This window comes from Budorcas taxicolor, chromosome 1, assembly GCF_023091745.1.
Source record: "Budorcas taxicolor isolate Tak-1 chromosome 1, Takin1.1, whole genome shotgun sequence".
In the NCBI taxonomy this organism is placed as follows: domain Eukaryota; kingdom Metazoa; phylum Chordata; class Mammalia; order Artiodactyla; family Bovidae; genus Budorcas; species Budorcas taxicolor.
Window position 1 is genome coordinate 145,422,100 of NC_068910.1, and position 24,985 is coordinate 145,447,084.

The 24,985-nt window shown below is 48.2% G+C and overlaps 1 protein-coding gene across 1 annotated transcript in view; it reads left to right on the forward strand.

Annotated features, from left to right (window-relative positions):
* DGKG (diacylglycerol kinase gamma) overlaps positions 1 to 24,985 on the forward strand; it is a 171,381-nt gene that overhangs the window by 54,815 nt on the left and 91,581 nt on the right. The window contains exons 11-18 of the mRNA XM_052658950.1: positions 984 to 1,100; positions 2,101 to 2,193; positions 3,786 to 3,845; positions 6,443 to 6,522; positions 7,674 to 7,748; positions 10,403 to 10,488; positions 15,154 to 15,243; positions 17,853 to 18,013. Of these exons, the coding sequence (XP_052514910.1) occupies positions 984 to 1,100; positions 2,101 to 2,193; positions 3,786 to 3,845; positions 6,443 to 6,522; positions 7,674 to 7,748; positions 10,403 to 10,488; positions 15,154 to 15,243; positions 17,853 to 18,013 (762 nt within the window). The remainder of the gene's footprint in view (positions 1 to 983; positions 1,101 to 2,100; positions 2,194 to 3,785; positions 3,846 to 6,442; positions 6,523 to 7,673; positions 7,749 to 10,402; positions 10,489 to 15,153; positions 15,244 to 17,852; positions 18,014 to 24,985) is intronic.

Here is a 24,985-nt window from a genome sequence, read left to right on the forward strand (position 1 = left end):
TTTGCACTTACAGTCACAGGCATACACATACATGCCCACCTGTTTCCCAGGTTCCTGGGCTGCTCTAGAAGCAGGTCCTGGCCAAGAAGCAGGTAACAACCAGCTCTGCAGGAAAAAGATGTGAAAGCCGCTAGCTGATGACCTACACTAATTCCTCTGGGCTTTCTCTCTAACTTCCTTACAGAGTGCTTCTCACCCTGGGCTGCACATTATAATCACTCAGGGGGCTTTAAAACAAACTAATGATGGGCCTTATCCTCAGGGACTTTAATTTACTTGACTTGGAGTGAGGGCTGGGCATTAGGACTTCTAGAAACTCCCCAGGTGGTCTTAAGGGGCTGCTAAGGTTGAGACACACCAGCCCATAGAAGCAAGAAGGGCAAAGGGAGTTCCTGATCAGAGTACCTCCCAAGGCCCAGGGCTGTACTAGGAAGGCCCTTCCAAATAGGCTGGCTCCTTTAATTCTCCCCGCAAGCCCAGGGGTAGGGCTTATTATGCCAATTTCTACAGATGAAGGACCTGAGACTCAGAGAGGTCCAGGAACTGGCCAAAGGTCACCGTGCTATAAAGTGGAAGATCAGTGACTCTCATCAGCTTGGTCTGCAGACCATGCCCTCCTGTGTTTCCCTGCACAGAGCAGCCTTCCAAAAGAGAGCGCTCGCAAGCACATCCCTTTGCAAAGAGGTCCGCAAGACAGGCAGATGGACTGCCAGACGAGGCACTGCTCAGAGGCTTAACTGCCGGGAGATGAACTGTTCAAAAAGCAGGCAAAGTGGCTTTCGTCCAGCTTGATTAGAGTGATAGTGATTAGGTAGGGAGAGACCACCCTGTGCAATTCAGCTAAGCTGCCCAGTGCCCGCTAAACAGGAACCAGCCCTCTGGCCTCCCCATCCCTGTGCTCTTCCCAGACCTTCTCCTCAGGCCCAGGGCGCTGGGCCGTGGGTCTGCAGCCTTCCCTGGTATCCTTCCCTTCCCTCCTGCAGGTGATGCAGCACGCATGGGTGGAAGGGAACTCCTCCGTCAAGTGTGACCGGTGCCACAAAAGTATCAAGTGCTACCAGAGTGTCACCGCGCGGCACTGCGTGTGGTGCCGGATGACGGTGGGTTGGCGCCCAGGGCAGCCCTGCTTCTTTTCAGTGTGGTTTTTTTTTTTTTTTTTTTTGCTCAAGCTGCAGCCAGGCAGCAGTGGACATCTTGCCAGGGGGCGTGAGCAGAGCTCCATGGGCAAGGCTGGAGGGGGCACCCAGAGCTGCTGCCAGTGCCCAAAGTCTAATTGCCTCCACTAAATCATCAAACTGTGCAGAGAGAGGGTGTCCCCCCACCCCCACCCAGGTCTGCTTAAGATGATGCTGGCCAGTCTGCTGTCTTTGTGACCAGGCAGCTGAGAACAGCAGGCTGGACCATTAGCTTCCTTCTCCTGGGTATTGGCTGGGCCACGGGCACTGACAGAGTGAGAAAAGAATCAGACACCAAAATCACTGTGTCAGAGGAAGCCGCAGTGCTGATAGCAGCCCCACTGCCTGGGCCAGAGGCCTGTGCCCCCCAGCCGCAGCAAACGTCCACGTCCATCCTGGACACCCAGAGCTGCCTGACCTGCCTTGCATAGTGGGCTCGGTGCTGCATCTTGTCCCCTTTACCCCCAGGTATCATAAAAAGGACATATCTCCAGATCAGATTGCAGAACTCTGAAAACACAGAGGTTGAGCCATGGGGTTTACTTCCAGCGTCTCATGAGTTTCTTCAACAAGATCTCCTTCCTACCAGTGTCTCAGTGCCTAGGGAGCAAACAACCAAGGGGGCCTCTGGAATCCCCATGCGGCTGCCACACTGACGGCCCACAAGTCTGCCTGGGACCATCTCGCTCCAGCTGCCACGGGCAGCACTGGGTCTCCTTTCTCTGCCCACGGCAGACTTGGCATCCCTAAGCACACACCACACATGCAAACACACACACTGTCTAAGCTATACTGCCAAAGCGGCAGTGCAGCAGGATTTGAAGGCGCCCTAGACAACTTGCCTCCCTAGGAAGCTTCTAGCCTCTCATACTTGACATTTCCTTGAACACTTTCACTCACTCTCGTCTTCATTTTTCCCCTCCAGTTTCACCGCAAGTGTGAATTGTCAACCCTGTGTGATGGTGGAGAGCTCCGAGACCATATTTTGCTGCCCACATCAATATGCCCCATTACCCGGGTAAGTGTTGCCTCCCAACCACAGGGCTCTGTCTCCACCCCCCACCCACCTCCACCACCCCCGCCCCGGGCCACCCCAGCTCACATTTCCGATGCAGGAGCATTTAGACATTTACAGCCCTCTGCGGGCTCCCTCAACAACTCTTAGGGTTTGTGTTTCCAGCACAAGTCGAAGAGAGGTCAGTGCTGCACAGTCAGGCTGTCAGGGAAAACTTCCCAGGCTGAAGCAGTCCCGACTACCAGCCACCCAAAATGCTCTGACATGGCCCAGCAAGAAAAGCACATTCTTCGTTCCCAGCACCTTGCAGGCAGATCACAGCTCAAGGAACCCCAGTCACCACCCGTGCACAGCGAGGCTTCCCAGGCCTCCCTTATCTCTGTCTCCCTCTCTTGCTGTGTCCAAACATGGACTTCCCACTGTCTTGAAGATTTCCAAGGGTGTCACAGCCCCATCCTGGACATGAAAGCTGCAAAATTAAACTCCAGTTGTCCCCATCTGAAATTCTTTCTGTCTCCTGTGTTGAAGACCCTTTTTTCAAACCAAGTACCAAAGACCTTAAATTGTTCTCTTTTCATCTTAGAGATGTGGCTGAGGATCACTGACTCCTCACGTTTCACCCTGTACTTGACCATCTTCTTTCTCATTAAAAATTGATGGAAAAAAAAAAACACTTTCAAAAACCATTTGGCAGTATCTACTAAGTGGGAGTTACACAAACTCTATGACTCAACAAGTCCCCTCCTGTCTATCTGAGAAATACAAGCATTTATTCCATCATAAGACATGCACAAGAATGTTCCTATCAACTTTCTTCATAACAGTCAAGCACTGGAAACAAGCTTAATGACCACTGACAAGAACAGATTAATAAGTTGAGGCAGATTCACATAATGTAATACTGTATCGCAATGGAAAAGAGCCATGCTTTGATGCAAAAATATGGGTAATCCCAAAAATATAATGCTGAACAAAAGAAGTTGGACTCAAAAGACATGGTATATGATTCCATCTATATGAGACTCAAAAGCCAGGCAAAGTCAATGTGGCATCAGGAGTCACAACAGAACGATACCAGAAGATGCAGTATGACAAGGGCAGGTACATACGCAGAAATTCATAGAACTGTAGGTTTAGATTTGAGCATCTTACTGTATGTGACATAAACTTCAATAAAATGAATAATAAACATTGAAGAAAAAACAAAACCGGAAAGATGACTTAGTGTCGTATCATTTAGGTAGTGCTAAGCATAGAAACCAGATCTCAGGCCTTGCTTCTCAGAGATCAAGCTTCTAAATCAACAGAGTAGATTTCTGCCCATTTCAGTGTTTCCTCTGAAACACTGTGTTCCTTCCAGTGTCTCGAAGTCAAAGTCAGGGCAAGTGATGACAAAGGCCTGGAGAGTCTTTGAGGAACCCAAAGGGAGCATTTCTTTGTTTTGGTTCAAAGCCCCACTTTGAAGCCTCCATCCTATGCTATACTGGTTTTCTATTCTCTTTCTTTATATTAACCATTTGTTTTTCTTTTGATTTCTTTTTTTGCAGCAGGCATATTTTTTTCAAAGGATGCTTGTCTTTCCTCTCTTTTCACAGGACAGGCCAGATGGGAAGTCTGATGGTAGCGTGTCAGCCAAGGGTGAACTTGTCATGCAGGTACCTCAGCAAACCCTGAGTCTGTCTATTCATTCCTTCTAAGCTGGTCCAAGGTTGTGGAGGGGAGGACAGGATTTGAGTTCTAGAGAAACACATCTTAACATCTGCCTTCTTATCTGATCGATTATATCACAGAAGACACTGGATTTCCAGTCTCTGGGGTTACCTTTGGCCGCCATGCTGTAGGCAAGAGGTGCAAAGGGAGGTTGGTTGATCCCGTAGCTGGCCACACTGGCTTTATCACCTTTTAAGGAACACATTGCATAAAACTTCAGTATGCATACCCCCTGAATAATAACAAGAATGTGGCCTAAAAATAGACAATTGGGTTTTCCAAGACTGCCAAGCTGTCTCCAGAATGTGATCTGCCAAAAGAGATTTAAATAGATCCAAAAGTTCTCCTTCATCCTTAAATGTGTATTTAAGAACTCAGGGTTTGTTTTTTTTTTAAGTTGGATTCACCAGTGAACTTCTCTCTGTGCCTTTCACAAAGAGCCAGGGAATGCAGAAAAGGCAGCCTGGTGAGGTGGAATGAGAAACAGGAAAAGAAAGAACACTGGGGCCTCTTCCTCTCCCTCTGACCCTTAAGTTTCCTTGTTTGAAAAGGCGCATAGCAAATCCCTGCACTGCCCACCTCCCAGAGATGCTCCAAGATTCAATGAGAACTTGTAGATGAGTATAAAACATAAGGCACAGTGATGCCAGAAGCTTGATGCGGAAAAGCTCTAGACACCTTGAAGGGGAGAAAGTCAGATGGAGCACGTGCACAGCACAGCTATGTCAGTTCACAGCTGGCATCTATCTGCTTGTCCTGCATCTGTTCTGATTGGACAGTGTCCATGCTATGCAGGTTGTTCAGCATTCTGAATATCACCCCCAGAGGTAAAGACTTACTTCTCAGTCTCCAAGATGCTTCTGGGTACCACACAAATAATCACCCTTGGCAGATGAAAAAATTCCTAAAATTTGTAAAGAATGTTGCTGTCCATTTCACTTATCTGGCACTGGGTTTGCTGAATTTTTAGCTTGAGATATAGAAAAGTAGGCATAAGACAGTGACTATGGAGCAGTGCTGCTCCTCTGTATCAGTGTATCTTTCTGCTGAAGCTACAAGTATTTACTGAGTATACTTGTCTCTGGGGCAAAGGGATCCTTGGTAGGAGGGTTATACACACTCCCACCCTGCTCTTGAGACATTTAATATCCAGTTGATGTTTTGAGACATTTGGGCTTCCCTGGTGCTTAGATGATAAAGAATCTGCCTGCAATGCAGGAGACCCAGGTTCGATCCCTGGGCCAGGAAGATACCCTGGAGAAGGGAATGGCTACCCACTCCAGCATTCTTGCCTAGAGAATCACATGGACAGGGGAGCCTGGTGTGCTACAGTCTATGTGGTCACAAAGTGTCAGACAAGACTAAGTGGCTAACACTTTCACTTTCGCTTCACCCAAGAAAATAAAACATGAAATCATGCAAATAAACAATACCAAACAAAATGTAGAAGATATTATATGCTTCAAATGCAATAGTTTCCATTGCAATGATCAAGCAAAACTTCAGACAAAGTAGGTCTTGAATTGGGCCTTGAGGATGAGAAGTTTTTCTTGAGGTTTCTATGAAGGAAATAGACATTTCAGGGCATTAAGGAGAAGAAGAAACCAGTGTGAGCAGCTCCACAGGGTGGGAATTCACTCATAGAGGGTAAGAGCCAGACTTGGCTGGAGCTGCAGTGAAGGTTAAAGTGATTAAGGGAGAACCGATAGAACAGGGCTACACATAAATACGTTGCAGGCCAGGTTAGTAGGTTTGGATTTTATGCTCTGGGTAATGAGATGTCATTAAAGGATTTTGAGCAGGAGTGGTATGACTAGTGATGCCTGGGAAAGAACTGCATTGGGGCAGCTTACAGGGCTTCACCTGAAGTGAGAAAGGCCTGAGCAGTGTGGGCATTGTGGCAGCTGCTGGAGATAATGAGACTTTCCAGGGGAAGAGCTGGCAGGACAGGGTCTTCCCTGGGTGACTGGATGAATAATAATAGTAGCCAGGAGAGAGGACCAGTTTTGGGGTGAAAGAAGGTAAGTCAGATTTGGGGCATGTTCCAGTGGCTGAAGATACCCCCTTTGACAGCGAGAAAGGTAGAACCAGAGCTCGGGAGGAAAACTGGGGCTGCAAATGTGGATTTGAAAGATGCTGGGGGTGGAAGTGATGATTAGCTCTATTCTATTTAGGTGTAGGACCGGATGGTCATATTTTCTAAGATCATTTCAGTTGTATCTTCACACAAGCTAATCTTGTGCTGTGGGCACAAAGCCACACCATTGCTGAATAATTTGAAGCCCCATCTCTGATCCCCACCTCAAACCCTTGTCACCATTAATGCTACTTAAAAAACCACTTAAGGCTGGAGACACTTAACTGCTTAATCCCTCAGATTAAGCCAGTGGAGCAGCACCTACTGCCTCCTGACCTCCTCTACCCCACGCCTGGATCTGCTTCCCAGCTGCTCTCCCGGGATCTGTCTTAGTATCCACTCTCATCACATTCCTAGCCCTATGGGCTGAAACACAGCTAACTTCTTTTTCTTTTGCCTTTGAAGTATAAGATCATCCCCACTCCGGGTACCCACCCCCTGCTGGTCTTGGTGAACCCCAAGAGTGGAGGGAGACAAGGAGAAAGGTATGTTCTCTTCTTTTTTGAGATGGAGAGGCTAGAACAACTTCATGCGGGTCCTTTCTTCCCCTCAGCCACAACCGAGTGGGCTATGGAGGTGGCAGACCTGTGGTCCAGTCCCAGTCCTACCACACGTCACTTGATGACCTGGTCCAAGTGACTGTACGTCCCTGTGCCTTGGTTTCATCCTCTGTAAAATGGAGATAATAATCATTTCTTCTCCCATGGGGGTTTTGCGAGTATTAAGATAGACATAGACTTTTCCTAGGGATTGTCACATGGGCCATTATTCTGTTTCCCAGAATCAGGCTAAGTTCTGAGATGCCTGTTAAGTTCCCGGGCTTTCAAGTCTTTTGTTGACTTAAGAGACATGGCAGAGGCACCTGGTTGAGACTTCTCAGCCTATTCCACCCTGAGAAAGCAGGGCACCCATCTCATCAGTGAAGGAAGTGCCCAGTCTGCAGAGAGTGACGGATGGGCAGAGCAGCTCTGCCTCCCTGTGTTCAGCTCTGAGGCAATGAACTGTTGACACGGTGATCTGGAATCCACGTGCTTTAAAAAATAATAAGCAGATCTTAAACAAGAATTATGAGGCCCCACCCCCAACCCCAATCCTAGGGGCCAAGCACCCTTTCTGAACTGACCTAATCAGCCTCAAGCTGAAGCCTTGAAACCAAGCCTAGATGTGGCTACTGCCCCCAGTGCTCCTCTGCCCCAGTGCCACCTCCTGCAAGTCCTCCTGACCCCAGGACTTGGGGGACCTTTGTCTAGTCCACAAAGAGCAGAATCATACTGCCTAGAACATGCAGAACATTTGGGAGAAGTTCTCCATGAAGGAGAAGGCCTCAGGAGAATGGTAGTTCTATTCTCTGGGTTGCTCTGCACTGTCCTCTGTGCAAGGTGTACTACTCCTGGGGTTGGAGACTAGAATCTTGGATGGTGGGGAAACTTTGAACCAGGGTGAGGCCAGCTGGACCTGGGAGTTCAGGGTCTGCAGGACCTGTGTGCAGTCTTCCCCACCTTGGGTTTAAAGAGACCCACGTTCCCACCATCACTGGGCTGGAGAGGTACTTGCCCTCTTATGACTTCTCACAATGACATTCCCCTTCTCTGTCTTGGTCTCTCTCTCTCTCTCTCTCTTTCTTTTTTTTCCATAGAATTCTTCGGAAATTCCACTATCTGCTCAACCCCAAACAAGTTTTCAACCTGGACAATGGGGGGCCTACTCCAGGGTATGGAGACACAATCTTTACTTCTTATTTCTCCCCCGCCCCCTGTAATCTCTAAAGAGGATAGCTTTCTGAATGGTTTGGTTTTTTTAAAATCTCTTTCATCCGTAGACTTGTCCTTCCTACCAATTCACTCCTTTTCTCTTCTTTTTCTTCGTTATCTACTCTTACTTCCTCCTGGAGATACTCAGGAACACCCGTTACAGCTGACTCTGGGAAGCAGCCTACTCTACTTTATCCCAGAAAAAGCTATTGATTTTGTAAGAGGGAAAAATTGCAAATGTCATTTGTGGAATTGACAAGAAGGGCAGGCTGGTAAATTAACTTATTCGCAAGGCTGTATTAGCTGGCATCTTCATACTGAATCATCAGGGAGAAAAAAAGAGTTTTCTTAGCACTGTCGGTATTTCAGAAATCTATACAGCTGACTCAGAGTTCCAGCATGTTCTGTTGTCGAGGCATTTTAGGATCAAGACAATTAGTTGTTCAATGAAATCACATCTTTTCCTGAATCATCCAGTTTAGAGGTGGTTCGGTGCACCCCTTCCCCACCCCCACCGGCCCTTCTCCTGTCATTTGCCTATTGGCTGTTTTCCTGTGTTGAGGAGATGGGGAGCAACAAAAGGAGGTGACGCAGCCCCCGTGCAGCTCTCCCCAAGGTCTGTGGGAGGAGCCATGACATGATGGGCGCTGTAATCAGAGGCTCCTCCAGCGCTGGGGCTGGAAGGTACCCGAAGACTGTGACCGTCCTACCAGCCGGAGCCAGGGCACCAGAGACACTGGCCAGCCCGAGGCCACCTCAGTGCCAGTCCTCAGCTCTGTGCCTGCCGGGCTGGGGTTTCCAGCACCCAGACTTGCATCGCTGTGCTTGGCTCACCAAGACCTTTAGAGGGTCTGGGTAAGGACTCTAAAAAGGGACTCTGAGGCCCTCCCTGGTGGTCCGGTGGTTAGGACTTTGTACCTCCACTGCAAGGGGTGTGGGTTCAATTCCTGGTGAGGAAACTAAGATCCCAAATCCCATGCAGCATAGCCACAAATTTTTTTAAGTATTTTTCATTTTAAAAAATAAGTAAAAGAGACTGTGTCTTCAGCTGTTTGACACACAGCTATTATTTATGGCAGTGATGATACGAGACCACTGAAGGGGAAAGAAACATGAGTGCAAATTCAGCGCCTCTGCCGTGACTTACCTATAAAATTAATTTCAAAATAAAGCCCACCTGTGCTGCTGCACGTGCCATCACAGCCCCCGTGATAGCCGATGACTGCTCCATCTGTGACTTGTGACTGGGCAGCAGCCCACAGATGCCTTTACCAGCCTGCTCTCTTCTAGGGCATTTTGATACTTGAAGACAGACAGTACTGTCCCTTAACCGCATCCATCCTAAATTGGTTTTGCCCAGGATGACAAGCCTGGTGGCTGCTTCTGGGGCCACTGTGCCCTGAGTATCTCTCTCTGCTGTATGTGTCAGCCTGTAATCAGAGAGGCTGTCTAGCTGAAGGGAGCCTACATTCAGAATCCAGTTCTACAAGAGAAAGAGTTCTACAAGAGAAAGGCGGGGAGGAGATGTTAATTTGCCCACACTTGCATTGGCAGAAGACCCCAGGGGTCTCCTCAGATCACCAAGCATGGCAAAGAGGAAGTCCTGGGCTTCAGCTTCTCAAGCCCCACCCCGAGGCCTCCCCAGATCCTGTGTGTGCTACAGCAGAGGTTCTTAACCTTTTTTGCACCAGGAACCCATTTGGCAGTCTTATGGAGCCTATGGACCCCTTCTTAATATTAAGATAATATTTTTTAATGTATAAAATGAAATACATAGGAATACCCAGGGAAACTTTATTGAAAAAACAGTTACTAAAGGTTAGACAACAAATCTGTGACAGGAAAGCACACATGATTTATTAAGACGTTACATAGCAAGTTCCAGAGGCGGGTCTAATAGCTACTGTAAATTAAAACAGTAATGAGAAGAAGTGATAATAGAAAATGCCTGCCACAACTGTAGTAAAACATTGAAATACCTGTCATTTCGGCTGCTTAACAAAGTCACAGGTATTGTTGAAGGAAATGCTAATTTTCAGTTAGAGTTTAGGGAAGATAATAGTGTAACATTTTTTTCAAGTTCAAGGCCCTCTGGATTCTACCCACAGACCCCTTAGATATGCACCCCAAGTTAACAGCCCTGCTCTACAGGGTTAAGGCCCCTGCGGGGAGATGGTGCTCACTCCACTTAGGTCTGGGGTGGGATGAAGATTCAGCTAGTTCGGTGCATCTCAGGAGCTGTGAGGGCAGAGTAGGTGAGAGCCAGAAAGGAGGCAGATGTTGGGGGTTAATTGTATTGGCGCCCAAATAAGCAAACTGTGGATTCCTATGCATAAATCATAGACAGTTTCTAGAAAACCATTTTCTGTGTTGAATATTGAGTCAGAATCTCCTTAGACAAAGATGGCGCCATAGGGTTCGTACTCAATGGCATTGCTTAGTACGTTCTGGTCTCAGAACACTAAGTGACCCTTTCAACCCCAAAAGGAGTCAAGGTCATAATATGCTTCCAGGGAAGGGAGCAGGGCGTTGGGGTTGGGTGGGGGGACTTTGACTCAAGGAGTGTCAAAGTTCAGCCTGTAAACAAAACCATTTTGGCCTTTCTATTTCCCAGACTTAACTTTTTCCGTGATACTCCAGACTTCCGTGTTTTGGCCTGTGGAGGTGATGGGACAGTTGGCTGGATTTTGGATTGCATTGGTAAGAATGGGCTGGAAGGACCTTTGTAGTTGATTTACAACAAGTGTATTTAAAGTTGTGCATGTGAGTGGTAAGTTGCGTCAGTCGTGTCTCTTTGTGACCCCATGGACTATAGCCCTCCAGGCTCTTCTGTCCATGGGATTCTCCAGGCAAGAATATTGGAGTGGGTTGCCATGCCCTCCTCCAGGGGATCTTGCTGACCCAGGGATGGAACCCACATCTCCTGCTTTGGCAGTCGGGTTTTTTACCACTAGCACCACCTGGGAAGCCCATATTTAAAGTCAGAGGAAGGTAATAAAAAAGAGAAATGGAACCATGCCTTGTTTATCTTTGTTTCTACTCTTGGACCAATGCTTCACTAAATACCTACTTCAGGTGGACAAAAGAAAGCAAACACAATGGAAGGATTCCCACATGTACAGATGTTAACAGCTTAGTCTGAGGCCTTGCTTCAAAAATATCTGTCATGGGCAGGATTTGGGCAGTTGCAGGACAGGCCAGATGGGGAGACTGGGCGGAAGGCAGCAGGCCTGGGACTCCAGGCAGGTCCAGGGTGCTGGATAAAGGCAAGGGAACTAAGGATAGATGCATAGTGCAGGGCAAGCCACCTTGAGATGAACACCTAGAGCCCAGAGCCCACAGAGCACATCTAGAAAGCTCAGATCAGTTCAAGCAAAGAAAAGCTGCGATGGGATATGTCCAATATGCCTTGATCAAAAGGGTGATGGGGATGGTGGGGAGGGGCCAGGCTGGGAATCAGGAGGCCTGCCTGGATTTGTGGGTCCTTGGACACAGCACCACCAGTAAATGATGGAGAATGACTCTGAGATTCTGGGACGAGGGATACATTCAAGATCTAACCCTGGAGAGCCCAGATAAACACTGAGATATAGAACATAAACTCAGGAAAGCAGCCAAGGGAATTGCTGAGATGGTCCAGAGCATTGAGCCTGGGCTGCTTGGCTGTCTTCATCCTTTGGTCCCCTTATCCTCCTGTGTACCCCCCAGGTGCTCAGCTCCCATGGAAGCCCTGGCGATGCATCAGTTCAAAAAGGACACCATCTCACCCTCATGGAGCTTCCTTCTAGAGGGAAGAGACAGGCAGTAAACAAAGAAATAACTGAAATATACAGTGTGACAGAAGGTGATTAAAAAAGAGAGAGAGAGAACAGCAGAAAATGGGCAAAGGGAGCTCAGCAGTGGGGGTGGAGTTGCAAACTAAGACAGGGTGGTTTTGAAGGCCCTGAGGAGCAGATGACATTTGCATGGAGACCTGGAAGAGGAGAGCTTTGCAGATGCCCAAGGAAAGAGTAGTTCAGGCAGAAGGAACAGCAGATACAAAGGCCCAGAGGCAGGAGCGGGAGAAGGCCAGTGAGGAGGCTGCAGAGCGTGCCCAGGGTGGAGTCTGTGAGGCGAGAGGGGCCGGAGATAGAGCAGAGACGAAGCAGGGCCAAGTCACTAGGACATAGGTGACGTGATACGGAATGCGGCTGTCATACCGTGAGGGTCCCAAGATGCTAGATTCTTTTGAGCAAGACAGGGGCACAACAGATTACAGAAACTGAAAAGGGTGGGAGCTGGGAGACCAGTTAGGAGGCTCCTGCAGAGATCCAAGGAGGGGACCTGGGCCGTGAACCACAGTAGAGACAGAGGAGGTGGTGTGGAGGAGTCAGGGTCTGGATAGCTTTGGCAGATGGAGCCCACAGGATTTGCTGACTTCCCGTGGGAGACAAGTACTTCCTCTGGGACGAGGGGAGTGGAGGATGGGCCAGGATAGACCCTGGACAGGGTGGAGAAGGCTGGGCCCCCAGGGGTCATAAGCAAACCACCTGGGTTGGGACATGCATCCCCCACACCCGCCACATCTGCTCCCTCACAGGCACTCTGGTTTCCATGGACACAGCCCTGCCAAGCAGCCACCCACGGTCTCTTGTCACCCAGGGCTCTGGAGTTGTTTGTGGGAGGAGGGAGGCATCCTATGGGAGCCAGGGAAGAAAAAGCTGATCAGCAGAGGGTGGATGGCTGCAGTGCTAGGAGCTGCTTGTAGGGTTCCCTCTCCATCGGGAAGGAGAAAGTAGGGTTTGCGGACAAGCCTTATCAAATTCATCTGCAGAGGACACAGGTGATATATGCTGCCCAGAACAGAAAGAGCCTGTGAGGTGATCTGTTTTTTCACAGGTTAAAAAACAGAGATTAAAAAACAAGAGTGAAAGGAATAACTGGACAATATTCATTCATTCATCCATTCAAGAGACTGAGGCCCTTGTTCAGTGCTCTCTGCCACCCCATTTCAGCTCTGTCTCTGATCTGTTCTCATGCAATAGCCAGAGTGGTCCTTCCTGAATGTCAGTGGGGTTTTGCTGTGTGTGAAGCTCGTCAGTGGCTTCCCAGGACTCTTAGATAACGATAAAACCAATGCTTCAGGGGCCCAAAGTGGTGCCTAGCAGCTGCCCACCCTTCCAGCCTCATTTCCTACCCCCTTCCTCCCCCTCAAACATTCAATCCCTTTCCGACCCTTGAAGACAACAGTGTCCCTTCCACCACAGGGCCTGTCTGTTCTGCTCCCCTGGCCTTTGCTCGGTCGGCTTCTACTTCAGACCTCGGCCTTCCTTGGGGAAGCCTTCCCTGATCACTCATTACAGGACCACAGTCCCCTCCTTCCCAGCATGCATTTGCAATTATGCGCCAATTACCTCATTAATAGCTCTCTCTCCCTCTCGATGGCAGGCACCGTGGGAGCCAGAGCCATGTCTTTTTTTTTTCCTGCTGTTAGAGCTAGAGCACCTAACACAGCATTTAGGCCTCCAGTAAAGGTGTGGAGATGCTCCGGCCAATGAGACACAGGGCACCCAGCAAGGCCACAGTACATCTGGGAACAAAAAAGTAGTCATTCACAAAGATAGTGTGAATGAGACCGTCCCTGGCACTAGAGAAGCACTCTGGAGAGCCATGAGGTCCAGACTAGGCCAACCAGAAAGGGCCTCTCCATTGAACCGCATGTTGACATGGTGAGTGGGAAGCAGGACGTGCGTGAGAAGGATGAGGCTAGAGAGTAAGGCAGAGCTGAGAAGGGCCTTGCTGCCAGGCTAAGCGGTGATGGGAGTCATGGCAGAAGGCAAAGCAGTGAGCTAGGGTGATCAGGCTTGTGGTTCGAGGATTGCCTGCCCGGGTGGCCCTGTGGAGAACATACCAGGGGGTGAAACTGGAGGCGAAGAGGACAGAGAGGGGCCGCTGCAGCAGTAGCAGTGGGAAGGACTCATGCTGTGTCAGAACTCAGCCATCACCAAGGGAGGGAGAGGAGAGAGTGGTTGGAAAGCTATGGAGACAGCATGTAGAAATTGATGTGTGAACGGATGTATGGTGAGGGAGAAGGAAAAATCTAGAATTATATCCAGGTGTCTAGCCTCAGCACTGTGAGGATGGTTGATCTGCCGCAAAGGGAACCACAGAAGAAGGGGCAGACTTAAGCAAACAAGGGTCTTCCAGGCAAAGGCAGAGTCCCAGCAAAGGCCGGAGGCATAAATGCGTTGTTCTGGGGAATGGGAAAGTCCACCAACTTACTCCATCTCAACCCTCCTGGCAGTAACCTCAGCCCTGAGTCTTGCCTCAGCCATTTCCGGCATAAGTGTGACAACCTGGGCGGGGGAAGTGGGGGGGGGGGGGGGGGGCGCGGTCACCTGTTCTGCTGGGGCAGCCCTGGCATGAATTTCATGCAGGATGATGATTCTTGTATTGCCCCCTACTCAATCCCCAGCCGTGCTCCCCAGTCACATCACCCTCATCCTTCCCTGGCATCAGATGCTCTGAGCTTTATATAAGTGATATCCCCTGGAGCCCAGTGGGTGTCTGGCCTCCTTCAGCTTTCCCAGCTCAGTCAACATGCTGCTGTAGATATGCAGTCAGATGAAAACATACACGTTATGCTATGCTTTCTCTAATGGTTTGGCCTGATGCTCCAGCACAACCATCGTGGGAGATAGGATCAGGACTCTGTGTGTTTACAAGTCTGAGAAGTGGTGGAAGTGGCAAACTGTTCCCTAGGTGCCAGATAACATCTCAGGGTTTGGCTTGTTAGACACAATGTTATTTTTAAGCTTTTGAACCTGAATGACTTGAGGTGAGGCATCTTCAGTTTCCGATGCCTCAGACCCACCTGTTTTACTATCTATGCAGCTGCTTAGGCTCTGAAGAAAGGAGGAGTACGGACGTGGAGGGGCAGAAATCTGGGATTGGATGCTGGCTATAGAATGACTTTCCCTCCATGAACCTCCATTTCTTCATCCACGTGAACGATAATATCTTGCAGGATCTGTCTAAGGGATAAGTGGGGTAAATGCTTGTTATCATTGAAGATTAAAACTATGCAAACCAATGTTTTTGAGGTGTACCACTGTCACCCCTTGGAAATAATTAGGATGAAATAAGGATGAACCAGGTGTAAGTTACTGGGAGACAGATTTAGCTCAATATGAAGGCTCCTTTGCAGTGGTTAGCTTACTGCAGATGGAAGAGATGGCTTTAAGGAAGTAGTGAGTTCCCCAACAGAAGTATTCAGACAAAGAATGCCATAGAGGCTTTCAAGCATTAGATAAGGGGTAACTGAACAACTTAAACCTTCTGTAATCATGTGGCATATGGTTCTCTCTTCCTCTTCATGGGTTGCAGATAAGGCCAACTTTGCAAAGCATCCACCTGTGGCTGTCCTGCCTCTTGGAACAGGAAATGACCTGGCCCGCTGTCTCCGCTGGGGAGGAGGTGAGTCTGCATGGGAGGGGCGCTATCCTAGGAACAAGCACCCCAGTCTACAGGGAGGCTCTGCAGAGCTAGGCTGAGCTCCCCTCTTAAGGACTACATTCCATGGAGAAATACCTCTGGGATCATGTCTAATCCATGCCTTTTCCCTGATGCCAAGGCCTGTGTCTGCCCTTCACAAGATTTACTATCAGCCTGAAACTCTCAACTTTGAACCTTTCTCCCTCAGTGTGTGTGCTGTGTGCTAAGTCACTTCAGTCGTGGCCAACTCTGTGCGACCCCACAAACTGTAGCCCGCTAGGCTCCTCTATCCATGGGATTCTCCAGGCAAGAATACTGGAGTGGGTTGCCATGCCCTTCTCCAGGGGATCTCCCTGACCCAGGGCTCCTTCACTGCAGGCAGATTCTTTACCACTGAGCCACTGGGGAAGCTCCGTCTCCTTCTGCAGAACAAGTCAATTCCTTTGTCTCCTCTCCAGGATTCATCCCAGTCAGGGCTCACATAGGAATTTTTCTGCCTGAAATTCCCCCTCTCCAAATTACTGACCTTCTTCTGAACTGAGACTCAGAATGTAGACTGAAAAGTCCAATTAACCAGTTACCAGGGGCATTTCAGATCATCCCAGGGCCAGGTCCTCTCATTCTGAAATTCCCCTAAGGGGGACCTCAGCGTAGTAACCAGCATATAGGGCAATGGGCAGGAGCTAAGAACTCTGCAAACTGCAGTAGCCCCCACGGAGCTGAGCACGCTCCAGAGAGTGGAGAGGTTCAGCGCAGCACTTGAAGTGGACAGATCAGGGTGGCAGGCAGAATTGGGATGAGACTCCAGATGGCTGATCAATTCTGGGAGTGATCCAAGACCAGGCCCGTAGCGGTCAGTGTGCCTGCTTGGAGGGCGGGGTCAGAGCAAGCAGAAGCTAGCCCCAGAAGGAAGCTGGCAGGCATGGGAAGAGCTGCCAGGGTCCTCAGCCACATAATGGGCTTGGGAAAGACCCTCTACTCAAGAGGGACAGCGGACTGTGGCCTCAGACTCTGGGCGTCTAGGCAGCAGAGCGAGGCACCAACTTCCCGCAGCTCTGTGCTCCCAGTTGGCATCAAGGCCCTCAGCTACCTCATTACTTTCATTGCTGTCTCATGATGCATCCCCTGAGGTGCTGACCAGATGCCTGACAACTTGAAAATGCTCTTCAAGCTTGTCCCAGAGGTAAGCAGGAACATGGAAGTGTTGTTTGAAAGAAAAGACTCTCTCTCCCACTAACTTCTTACTTACAGTTCACTTGCTACATTGGTTTTCCATTGCTGCTATGTACAAACAAGGGCTTCCCTGGTGGCTCAGTGGTTAAGAATCTACATGCCAACGCAGGAGACACAGAGAGGAGGGTTCGACTTCTGGGTGGGGCAGATCCCAGGAGTCCATCCCAGAAGGAAATGGCAATCCACTCCAGTATTCTTGCTTGGGAAATCCCATGGACAGCAGAGCCTGGAGGGCTACAGTCCATGGGGTTGCAAAGCATCAGACATGACTTAGCCACTAAACAACCACAAACTATGTAACAGCTAATAATTATAAACATAGAGGCTTAAAATATCCTTGTATCCTCTGTAGGTCAGAGGTCCCAGAACAGCGACTTCCCTGGTGGTCCAGTGGCTAAGACTCTGCACTCCCATTGTGGAGGGCTTGGTATCAATCCCTGGTCAGGGAACAAGATCCCATGTACTGCAATTAAGACCCAGTGCACCCAAATAAATGCTTTAAGAAAAAAAAATTCTAGAACAATGTGACTAGGCCTCAGCAGATAGAATCAGGGCACTGAACAGGCTGTGCTCCTCTCCGAAGACTCTAAGGGAAGAATTTCCTTCTAAAACTCTTTCAGGTTGTTGGCTGAATTCCATTCTTTGTAGATCTGAGGTCTCTGTCTCTTTGCTGGTGGTCAGCTGGGATTCACTCTCATATCCTAGAGGCCTTCCTCGTTCCTTGTGTGATGGATCGCTCCATCTTCAAAGCTGGCAAAAGAAACTCTCCCTCAGTTCCAATCCCTCTCAAGCTTCAGACCTATTTCTTAAGGAAGAGCCCAGTCTTTCTAAAGGCTCACCTGATTAGGTCAGATCCACTTAGGATAATTTTGCTTTCTTAAGGTCAGCTGTGCCATATAATATACCAAATCACAACTGACTAGCCCATCTTATCCACAGGTCCTGGGGTTTGCTGGGTATATAATCCCTCAAGGGCAAGAAATGTGGGACCATCCTAAAATTCTGCCTACAGCACTGTTGTTCCACATCATGACACAGTCCTGGAACAGATCCTTAGTGCTCCCACGTGCAGCTTCCCAACCATCCAGCGCACTGATTCCCCAGGGCTCGCTTCAGCTACACAGGCCTACCCATCTTGGGCCAGCACCCGGCCCTACCCCTGTTATTCTGGCTTCCAGATTGCCCCGGCTTCTGTCTAATTACTCCAGATTGTCCTCTCCTTCCCTGTGGCCCAGGGAACCTGAGTGACTCTGGCCTGGACACACTGGGAGTGTCCAAGGGGTGCCCCACCCCACAGCTGCATGCGCAGCAACCAAGCCTTTCTGCTCTGGGGGCAAATGCAGGGCTGCACTCCGCAGGTTATGAAGGGGGCAGCCTGACAAAAATCCTGAAGGACATCGAGCAGAGCCCCTTGGTGATGCTGGACCGCTGGCATCTGGAAGTCATCCCCAGAGAGGAAGTGGAGAATGGAGACCAGGTCCCATACAACATCATGAACAACTATTTCTCCATCGGTGTGGTGAGTTGGCCAGGAATGGCTTTTCTGCATGGAAGAGAAGTGCCCCGGTGGGCAGGAAGGTTTCTAGTCTTTCACGGTCCACTCTGGGTCCCTGCTCTTTATTTGTCCCAGCTTCCCCCTGCCTCAACTTGGGTCCAGGCATCCTCGCATCCAGCCTGGATGTGGACATCCTTACTGCACCCAGTCCTGTCCTTGTTTATGCAGGAAGTTCCTGCCCCTATCATTTTACCTAACACAAGGAAAAAAACAGCACATTTTTCAAAAGACCTATTACTCTTTGGATAATTTGAAATAGTTAAGGAAAAGCAACACCAAAAAATAACCAAGGATGAGGTCAGGAGGAGATTCTCAGGTGAGCTTCCAGAGATGGAAATGCTGATGCTCCAGGGAAGACATTGTGGTCTTAAGCTGGCTCCCTGGATTAGTTCTCAGAATTCTCTCCTGTCTTTTCTCCTCCTCCCAACCCCACTCCCCACACTCCAAGTGCACCTAAGCCTCTGGGGCATCTCCTCCTCACTGACCCCTTAGGCTGAGCTCTGTGTTATCCCTAAGCTCCTCTGTGGTCACCTCTGCCTTAGACTAAAGGATTTGTTTCCATGTGCCTGACTTAGGCCCCTTGCAACGCACACAGGTACGCATAAATACATATATATACGTGTACATACACACGTACATACAAACACACACACACTATAAGGACAGCAGCACATTCCTCTTTTTCCCCCAGCTCCCATCACATGTAGCACAGCTAAGTTAGTTTGTTTTGCTGAACTCAGCTTCTGGTCCAAAGTGCATAGGTTGGACATTGCTTCCCAAATTGTTGGAGACAGGACTGAGGGGAAAAGGTGTCAGTCTTTTCCATAAATAGATCTGGGGGTTGGAGGAAGGTGAAACATAGACAGTAGCATTTATTGAGCACCTGCTGGGTGTTCCCCACTGTGCTAGACTTTATTCTAGTCCTCACAGCAATCCTGCAGGTATTATCATCCCCACCATCTGCACGTTACAGAGGAGACTTAGGGACACGGAACGTGGAAGTGTTGGAACTGGGGCACACACACTGTGCCTCACTCTGAAGCCAGGCCCTTTTCTCTGCTGTCTTGGGAACTTTGCTGCCCAGTTTCAAATGCACATGAATCTCTCCAGACCAAGACTGTGACCCTCTCAATCATCACCTATGCCTCTTTTGCAAATGTTGGTGGTTTTTAAAAAAGGAGAGAAAAGGAGAAATGATAGGTAGTCTGAGGGAAGAACAGGGTTAAGGACAGGGTTTTTTGTTTTCTTAATAAGAAAACTAAAAGGAGAGCCATGGAAGCAAAAAGGAAGAATAATAATCCCTTATATGTATAGGATTTAAAACTTACCATATTTACAGATATTTTCTTGGTTCTTATGGTTACAGTGGAGGGCAGTATTCCCTCCGTTTGGTGAGTGAGGAAATAGAGGATCAGAGTAAGGGATTTGCTTTCATTCTCTGACTCCCAGTCCCCAACTCTTTTTCTGTTAACTAAAACAAAAGAGAGAGGCATTGCTCAACCCGTGAATGGGCTCTGAAAGGATAGAGGTGCTGGTGAGAATATTCGGGGTCTCAGCTGCCCTGATCTGGTTGATCTCCTCAGCTCCCCTGCACCCTCCTCAGAAGGGGGAGATACCTTTGCCTAGGACCTACCATCTCATCCTCCTGTGTCGTAGACAGAAGAGACCCCTCCTTCCTCTTTTTGACTCAAAAGCTCCTCCTTTGGAGCCACCTGCTCAGGCTCCACTTCATACGAGGGGAACATGCAGCCTTCAGCTCCTGCAAATGAGACTTGGCTGACAAGTCTGGTGTTGGAGGCCAGGGGGATTCTGGAGCATGCAGCTTCCCTCCATTACAGTATGACTGAAACACATGTCGTTTTTCCTGTAGTAACCAGAGAATAACTTGCTGACATGTAGCGAGTACCTAATGCATACCAGGCACAGTGTCCCTTTTGGAGGGTATAGCCTTTCCCCTTTTGCATTTTGCAAGAAGGAACTGTAGCTTAGACAGATAGTGACCTGCCCCAGCCGGGAATCCCTAGTGTGCATAGCCCACCTTGCTGTGGACCCTGAGCCAGGCAGATCCTGCACAGGCCGTCATCTCCATGCTGCCAAATGCAGCAGCATCAGAGGGGCATCCTCAGAATTTACAGTGTGGTGGCTCACCCATACCCTACCTGTACCCTTGGTCAGAAATGCAGATTCCACCCACAGGACAGATCCTCATTCATATTCTGAATCAGTTGGTCTGGGCAAGTCTAGAAATGCGCACCTTTAATAAGCCCCTGAGATCATTTTAATGCAGACGGTCCCGATCAAGTCCTCAGTGAGTGAAGACAACCCGTTAGAACCGAGAAGGATGGTCAGAGGAAGTGGTTCTTCACAGGAACGGAAACCAGATCTGAAGTAGATAAAGGAAAGGAAAGACAGAAAGGAGGGGAAACCAGCAGCTGTGGGCCATGGGCCAGAAGTGAAAGCCAATCCACACGACTGGGTGATCTGCCTGGGAGCTTCTAGAGGGCAGGTTACGTCCTTGGCTGCCTTCAGAGTCCTCAGCCCCAAGTCTTCTCTGCTCACGCCCAGCTCTGGCTGCCAGAAACAACAGTATTCCCAAGGCCTCCCTGTCCATCTCCACAAAGCGCCATATGCAAAAAAATGACATTCACTTAGTACTGCTGACCAAATGGACAATCACGCCAAAAAGGAAGAGACAACCTTCCCTCAGCTAGATAACCAAGCCCCAATCCCACGAGCCAAGACTGAGCGTGCTTTTAATATATTCTTACAAATAAGAAGGAAGTGAGTGGGGGGATGGGCAGGAGGGAGGGAAACAAGGACAAATACAAACTAACCGCCCCCCAAGGAAAAGCATAGGAATAAGATTCTCCATTTCCCTCAGCGGTCAAGATATTTATCTACTCGGGCTGACCTACAGTAATCCAATCCGCTCATCTTTCAAGTGAAGAAGAACTTAAAATCTTCCTCATGGTTTTTTTGCATATACCTTTAGCTTGTCCATGTTTAATATTTTATTGCAAATCAGAGAAGAAGCAGGCTTGTTTTTCTCTCACTGGGGTGACCTTAGCCTTCTCTCAATAAAATGCTTGCAGGGTTTGTGTGCTCACTCTTTAAAAGCTGGAAAGGGAAATTCTTGAGAAAACAAGTAGCCAACATGTAACCCTAAGAGAATCTGGGGCTGACATTTGCAGAAGCTCTTGCTCCCTATTTGACTTCCCAAACTCTGTAAGAGGAGAAACAGTATGTAAACCAACCCCCTGGCTTTACTTCCTTAAGACGATTAGAGTCAGACTTGGCAAAGAGAGTACTGCAAAGTCTTCGCCTCTTTTGAAGGACCTGGAATATCTTACTGATATCAAATGTCCGCAGCTCTGCATTTATAAGGGTGGTGACAATGACCCCTGCTGAGCTGTCCCTGGGCGGTAGGGAATTCACTCTGATGAGTTCACACACTCCCATTGGTGCCAACAGAGCCCACTCATAGATGGAGGGGTAGCGAGGGCAGAGTCTCCTGGCCTATGTAGAGAGGGATGTGGGCCTCTTTGCCTCTACATTCCCATCCACCACAGACTCCCCAGCTCCCCGCCAGTGAAGAGCTAAGACCCTTGACCTTCTCACTCCCTCCATCTGATAACATCCATTGGCAGGAGATTTTTCAACCCAGGCATTCAGGACACTACTTCCTCTGACTTCTCTGGCCTCTTCATCCCTGCTCTTTATTTTTGGATTTGCAGACATGTCAGGATGGCCAGGTATCAGTGACAGGAAGTTTGGAACTGAAAAATCATTCCTGGGGTATGTGTAATTCTGAACACCGAAAAGGCTCTGCTTTCACTGAGCCTTAACAGGATGGGTGAACAGCTAATCCCTTGAGTCAATGAAATCTATTTCTGATGCGAGGGGAACCCAGGGGCCAAGGACGGGCCACAGCCCATCCCACTAACTCACGCACCATTTTTCACCTCATATTCTGTACTTACTAGACTTCACCAGCTAAGTTTCCGCAATGGCAAACCCATTAAGGAATTTATCAGAAAGTCATCACTTCCCTGCAAACTTTTCAGTTCCTTCAGCCACAGGTTCTTATCTGTCACCTATGAGAATCAAGAAGTTACAGGAACAATGGGACTAACTGAGAGGTGTCTTGGACAAGGGGTCTACACTCTTTGTCCTTCCCCAATCAGCCATAATTCTTCAGAACAATCCAAATACCAAATAATCTGTTTTATTGTCTCGTTTCTGTTTTTCTTAATCTCCATAAGTTGCCAAAGTGACTTAGACCTACATTGTCCAATATGGTAGCCATTAGCCACATGTGGCTATTGTATACTTGACATGGGGCTACTCTAAGTTGAGAGATGTAAAATGCACACCAGATTTCAAAATGTAGTAGGAAAGAATTTTCAATATCTCAATTTTTATATTAACTAATATTGTAGCAATAAAATTCATTGAAATATATTATTAAAATTAACTCCGTTTGTTCCTTTTCAGTTTTTTAATGTGGTTACAAAAATTCTTTTACTCCTATTGGACAGGACTGGCCTTGACACCCAGATAGCTCAGAGTCCAAATGATTACCACTTATATGTGGAAGGGGCACAAAATCCTCTTGTCCAACTCTGCACTTGGGAGTTTTAGTTCAGGAAGGAGTACACATATGTCCACACTGCTTTTTATCTCCTTTTCACCCCACACTTCATAGAAAGAACCCCAGAGAATGAGGCCATCAGAAATGAGTGTGCGGCATGTCCATGAGTGTGCAATCCCACCTCCACCCCAGCCTTCCAAATGGAAGACTCATTTTGCTGCGAGTGTTACAGGGAAGGTTTGGAACCACTATAGCACTGGTTTCTAAAATTTAAATGAACTCACCTCTGAATGTAAGTACAGCCAGCTTAATGCCTGGCACAGAGAAGCCCGGCAGAGGGTGGAGATGAATCTTGCCTCTCTTCTTAATCCCCAGGTAGAGAAACACGGTTAGTCTTTACCAGCATTGCCTTTCCAAACCTGAACAACAGTGGACCTGCTCAACTCCCTCTTACCACTTTGTGTATTTATCATGGGGTCACACTGTCAAATTCAGAACCACATGCTTAGCTAGTAATACTGCAAAGCCTGGTCTTTGTAAAAAGAAACTTTGCAAAACCTAGTTATAAAAAAAACCAAGGATAATGGGAATGACACAGAGGGCAGGGACCTATGCACATATCCTAGGGTATTAAAAAGCCAGGAGCCAGTCACAGCAGCATTGGGGGTGGAGGAGAGTGAAGTACAAATCGTGCCAGGCAACATGTGTTTGCTTTTTTCTTTTCTTTCTTTTTCTTCTGGGTTTTTTTTTTCCCCCTGACAGAAGAAAATCAGTGCTTCAAAGGAACACAAGTAGACGGAATGTTTCTTGAATTCTAGAGAAGCATTTGACAGATGTCACATGAATCTTATTCAGCAAGCTCACAAAACTTGCTTAGGAGGGAGGTGGGCGCACTCTGAGGGCAGGAAACGCTCCTGCCTGGAGAAGCTGTGCAGGCTGGATCCACCAAGAGGACAGAGACCAGCCCCCCACCACCCTCCTCTGACGTTGCCCCTCTCCTCCCATTGTCCACAGGGGTGCTTCAATTTCAACTCCTGATGTATCTTAAATAAACAATGAATCAGTAACTGGAGTTTAAATGTTAAATTCCCAAGACATTGTTTCAGCAGAGTGTTAGCCATAAAATAAACCCATATCCTTGACTTGCCCTGTCTGCCTTTCAACAGGGGGCTGCTCACTGGGTTTACTCTTCTGCCAAGTAAAAATATTACGAAAGTTCCCCTTTGGCCCCTATCTTGCTTCTGGATTTTCTATCCCCACCCTTAGCCTGTATTCTTTACTCACCGCTCACAGCACATGCTCAAAAAAAAAAAGTTGCTTCATTGAACTATACCTTCTGATGTTTAACATTTTTTTCCAGAAAATTTGTAGAATTTCCATATCAAGAAATGAAATTGATATAGCTAAAAACTCACTGTATGGACTTCAAGATTTCTTTTAGTTACACATTCCAGTAAATGAGTTTCTGTATCTCTTCCCTGCACAAATCTGAATCAGCTTCCTTGTTCTGTCACCAACCCACCCCCACCCCCACCCCAACCCCTCCTGGCCCCAGCTCAATTAGCCTGTTTATTTCTAAAACCCGCCACCTGCAGCTGACATGCTGGCAGGAGGCCTGAGCGGTGAAGAGGCTTTTACACATTCTTCTGCTGGAAAAGGAGACCAGTAACAAGAGCAGAGGACCAAATCTGAGGAGGAAAGATGAGTTCAGTTTTAGGTCTGAAGTTCAGGGTTGGTTCTCCAGCGATGCATTATAGAGACAGCAGCAGCTACGTGCTAGTAACAACTAAGACACCTGGATATAGCCCATGGCAGGGAATGCAGGCTGCAGAATGGATTCAAGGCTGAGAGGTTCTGCTCTGAGCATGGAGAGCCCGGAAGCATGGTGACATGAGAGCCACCCTAACTGAGGGGCAGGTGGCCAAAGTAGAGCAAAGGAATGTGCTAGCAGCAGGATAGCAAAGTATCCATAGCATGTGGTAATGAGACTCTTACTGACCTTGGGGAGAGTCGTTTCCATGGAGTAATCACGAGGCAAAAGCCAGAGGTTTAAATATATTTTTAATTATCTGCTAAGCCTGTTATCCAATATATTAAATATATTGTCTGCTAAGCCTGTTATCCAATGCTACCAATTCTGTCTACTGATATGGATGACTAAGAGTTAATATATAACAGCCTCTACCAACATCAGTTTTCTGGTTTCGACCATGTATAGTTACATAAGATGTTATCATTGGGGGGAGCTGGGTGAAAGGGCCACAGGCACTCTCTGTACTATTTTTGCAACTACTTATGAGTCTTAAAATATTCCAGAATACAAAGTATTTCTTTAAAGAGTGAAT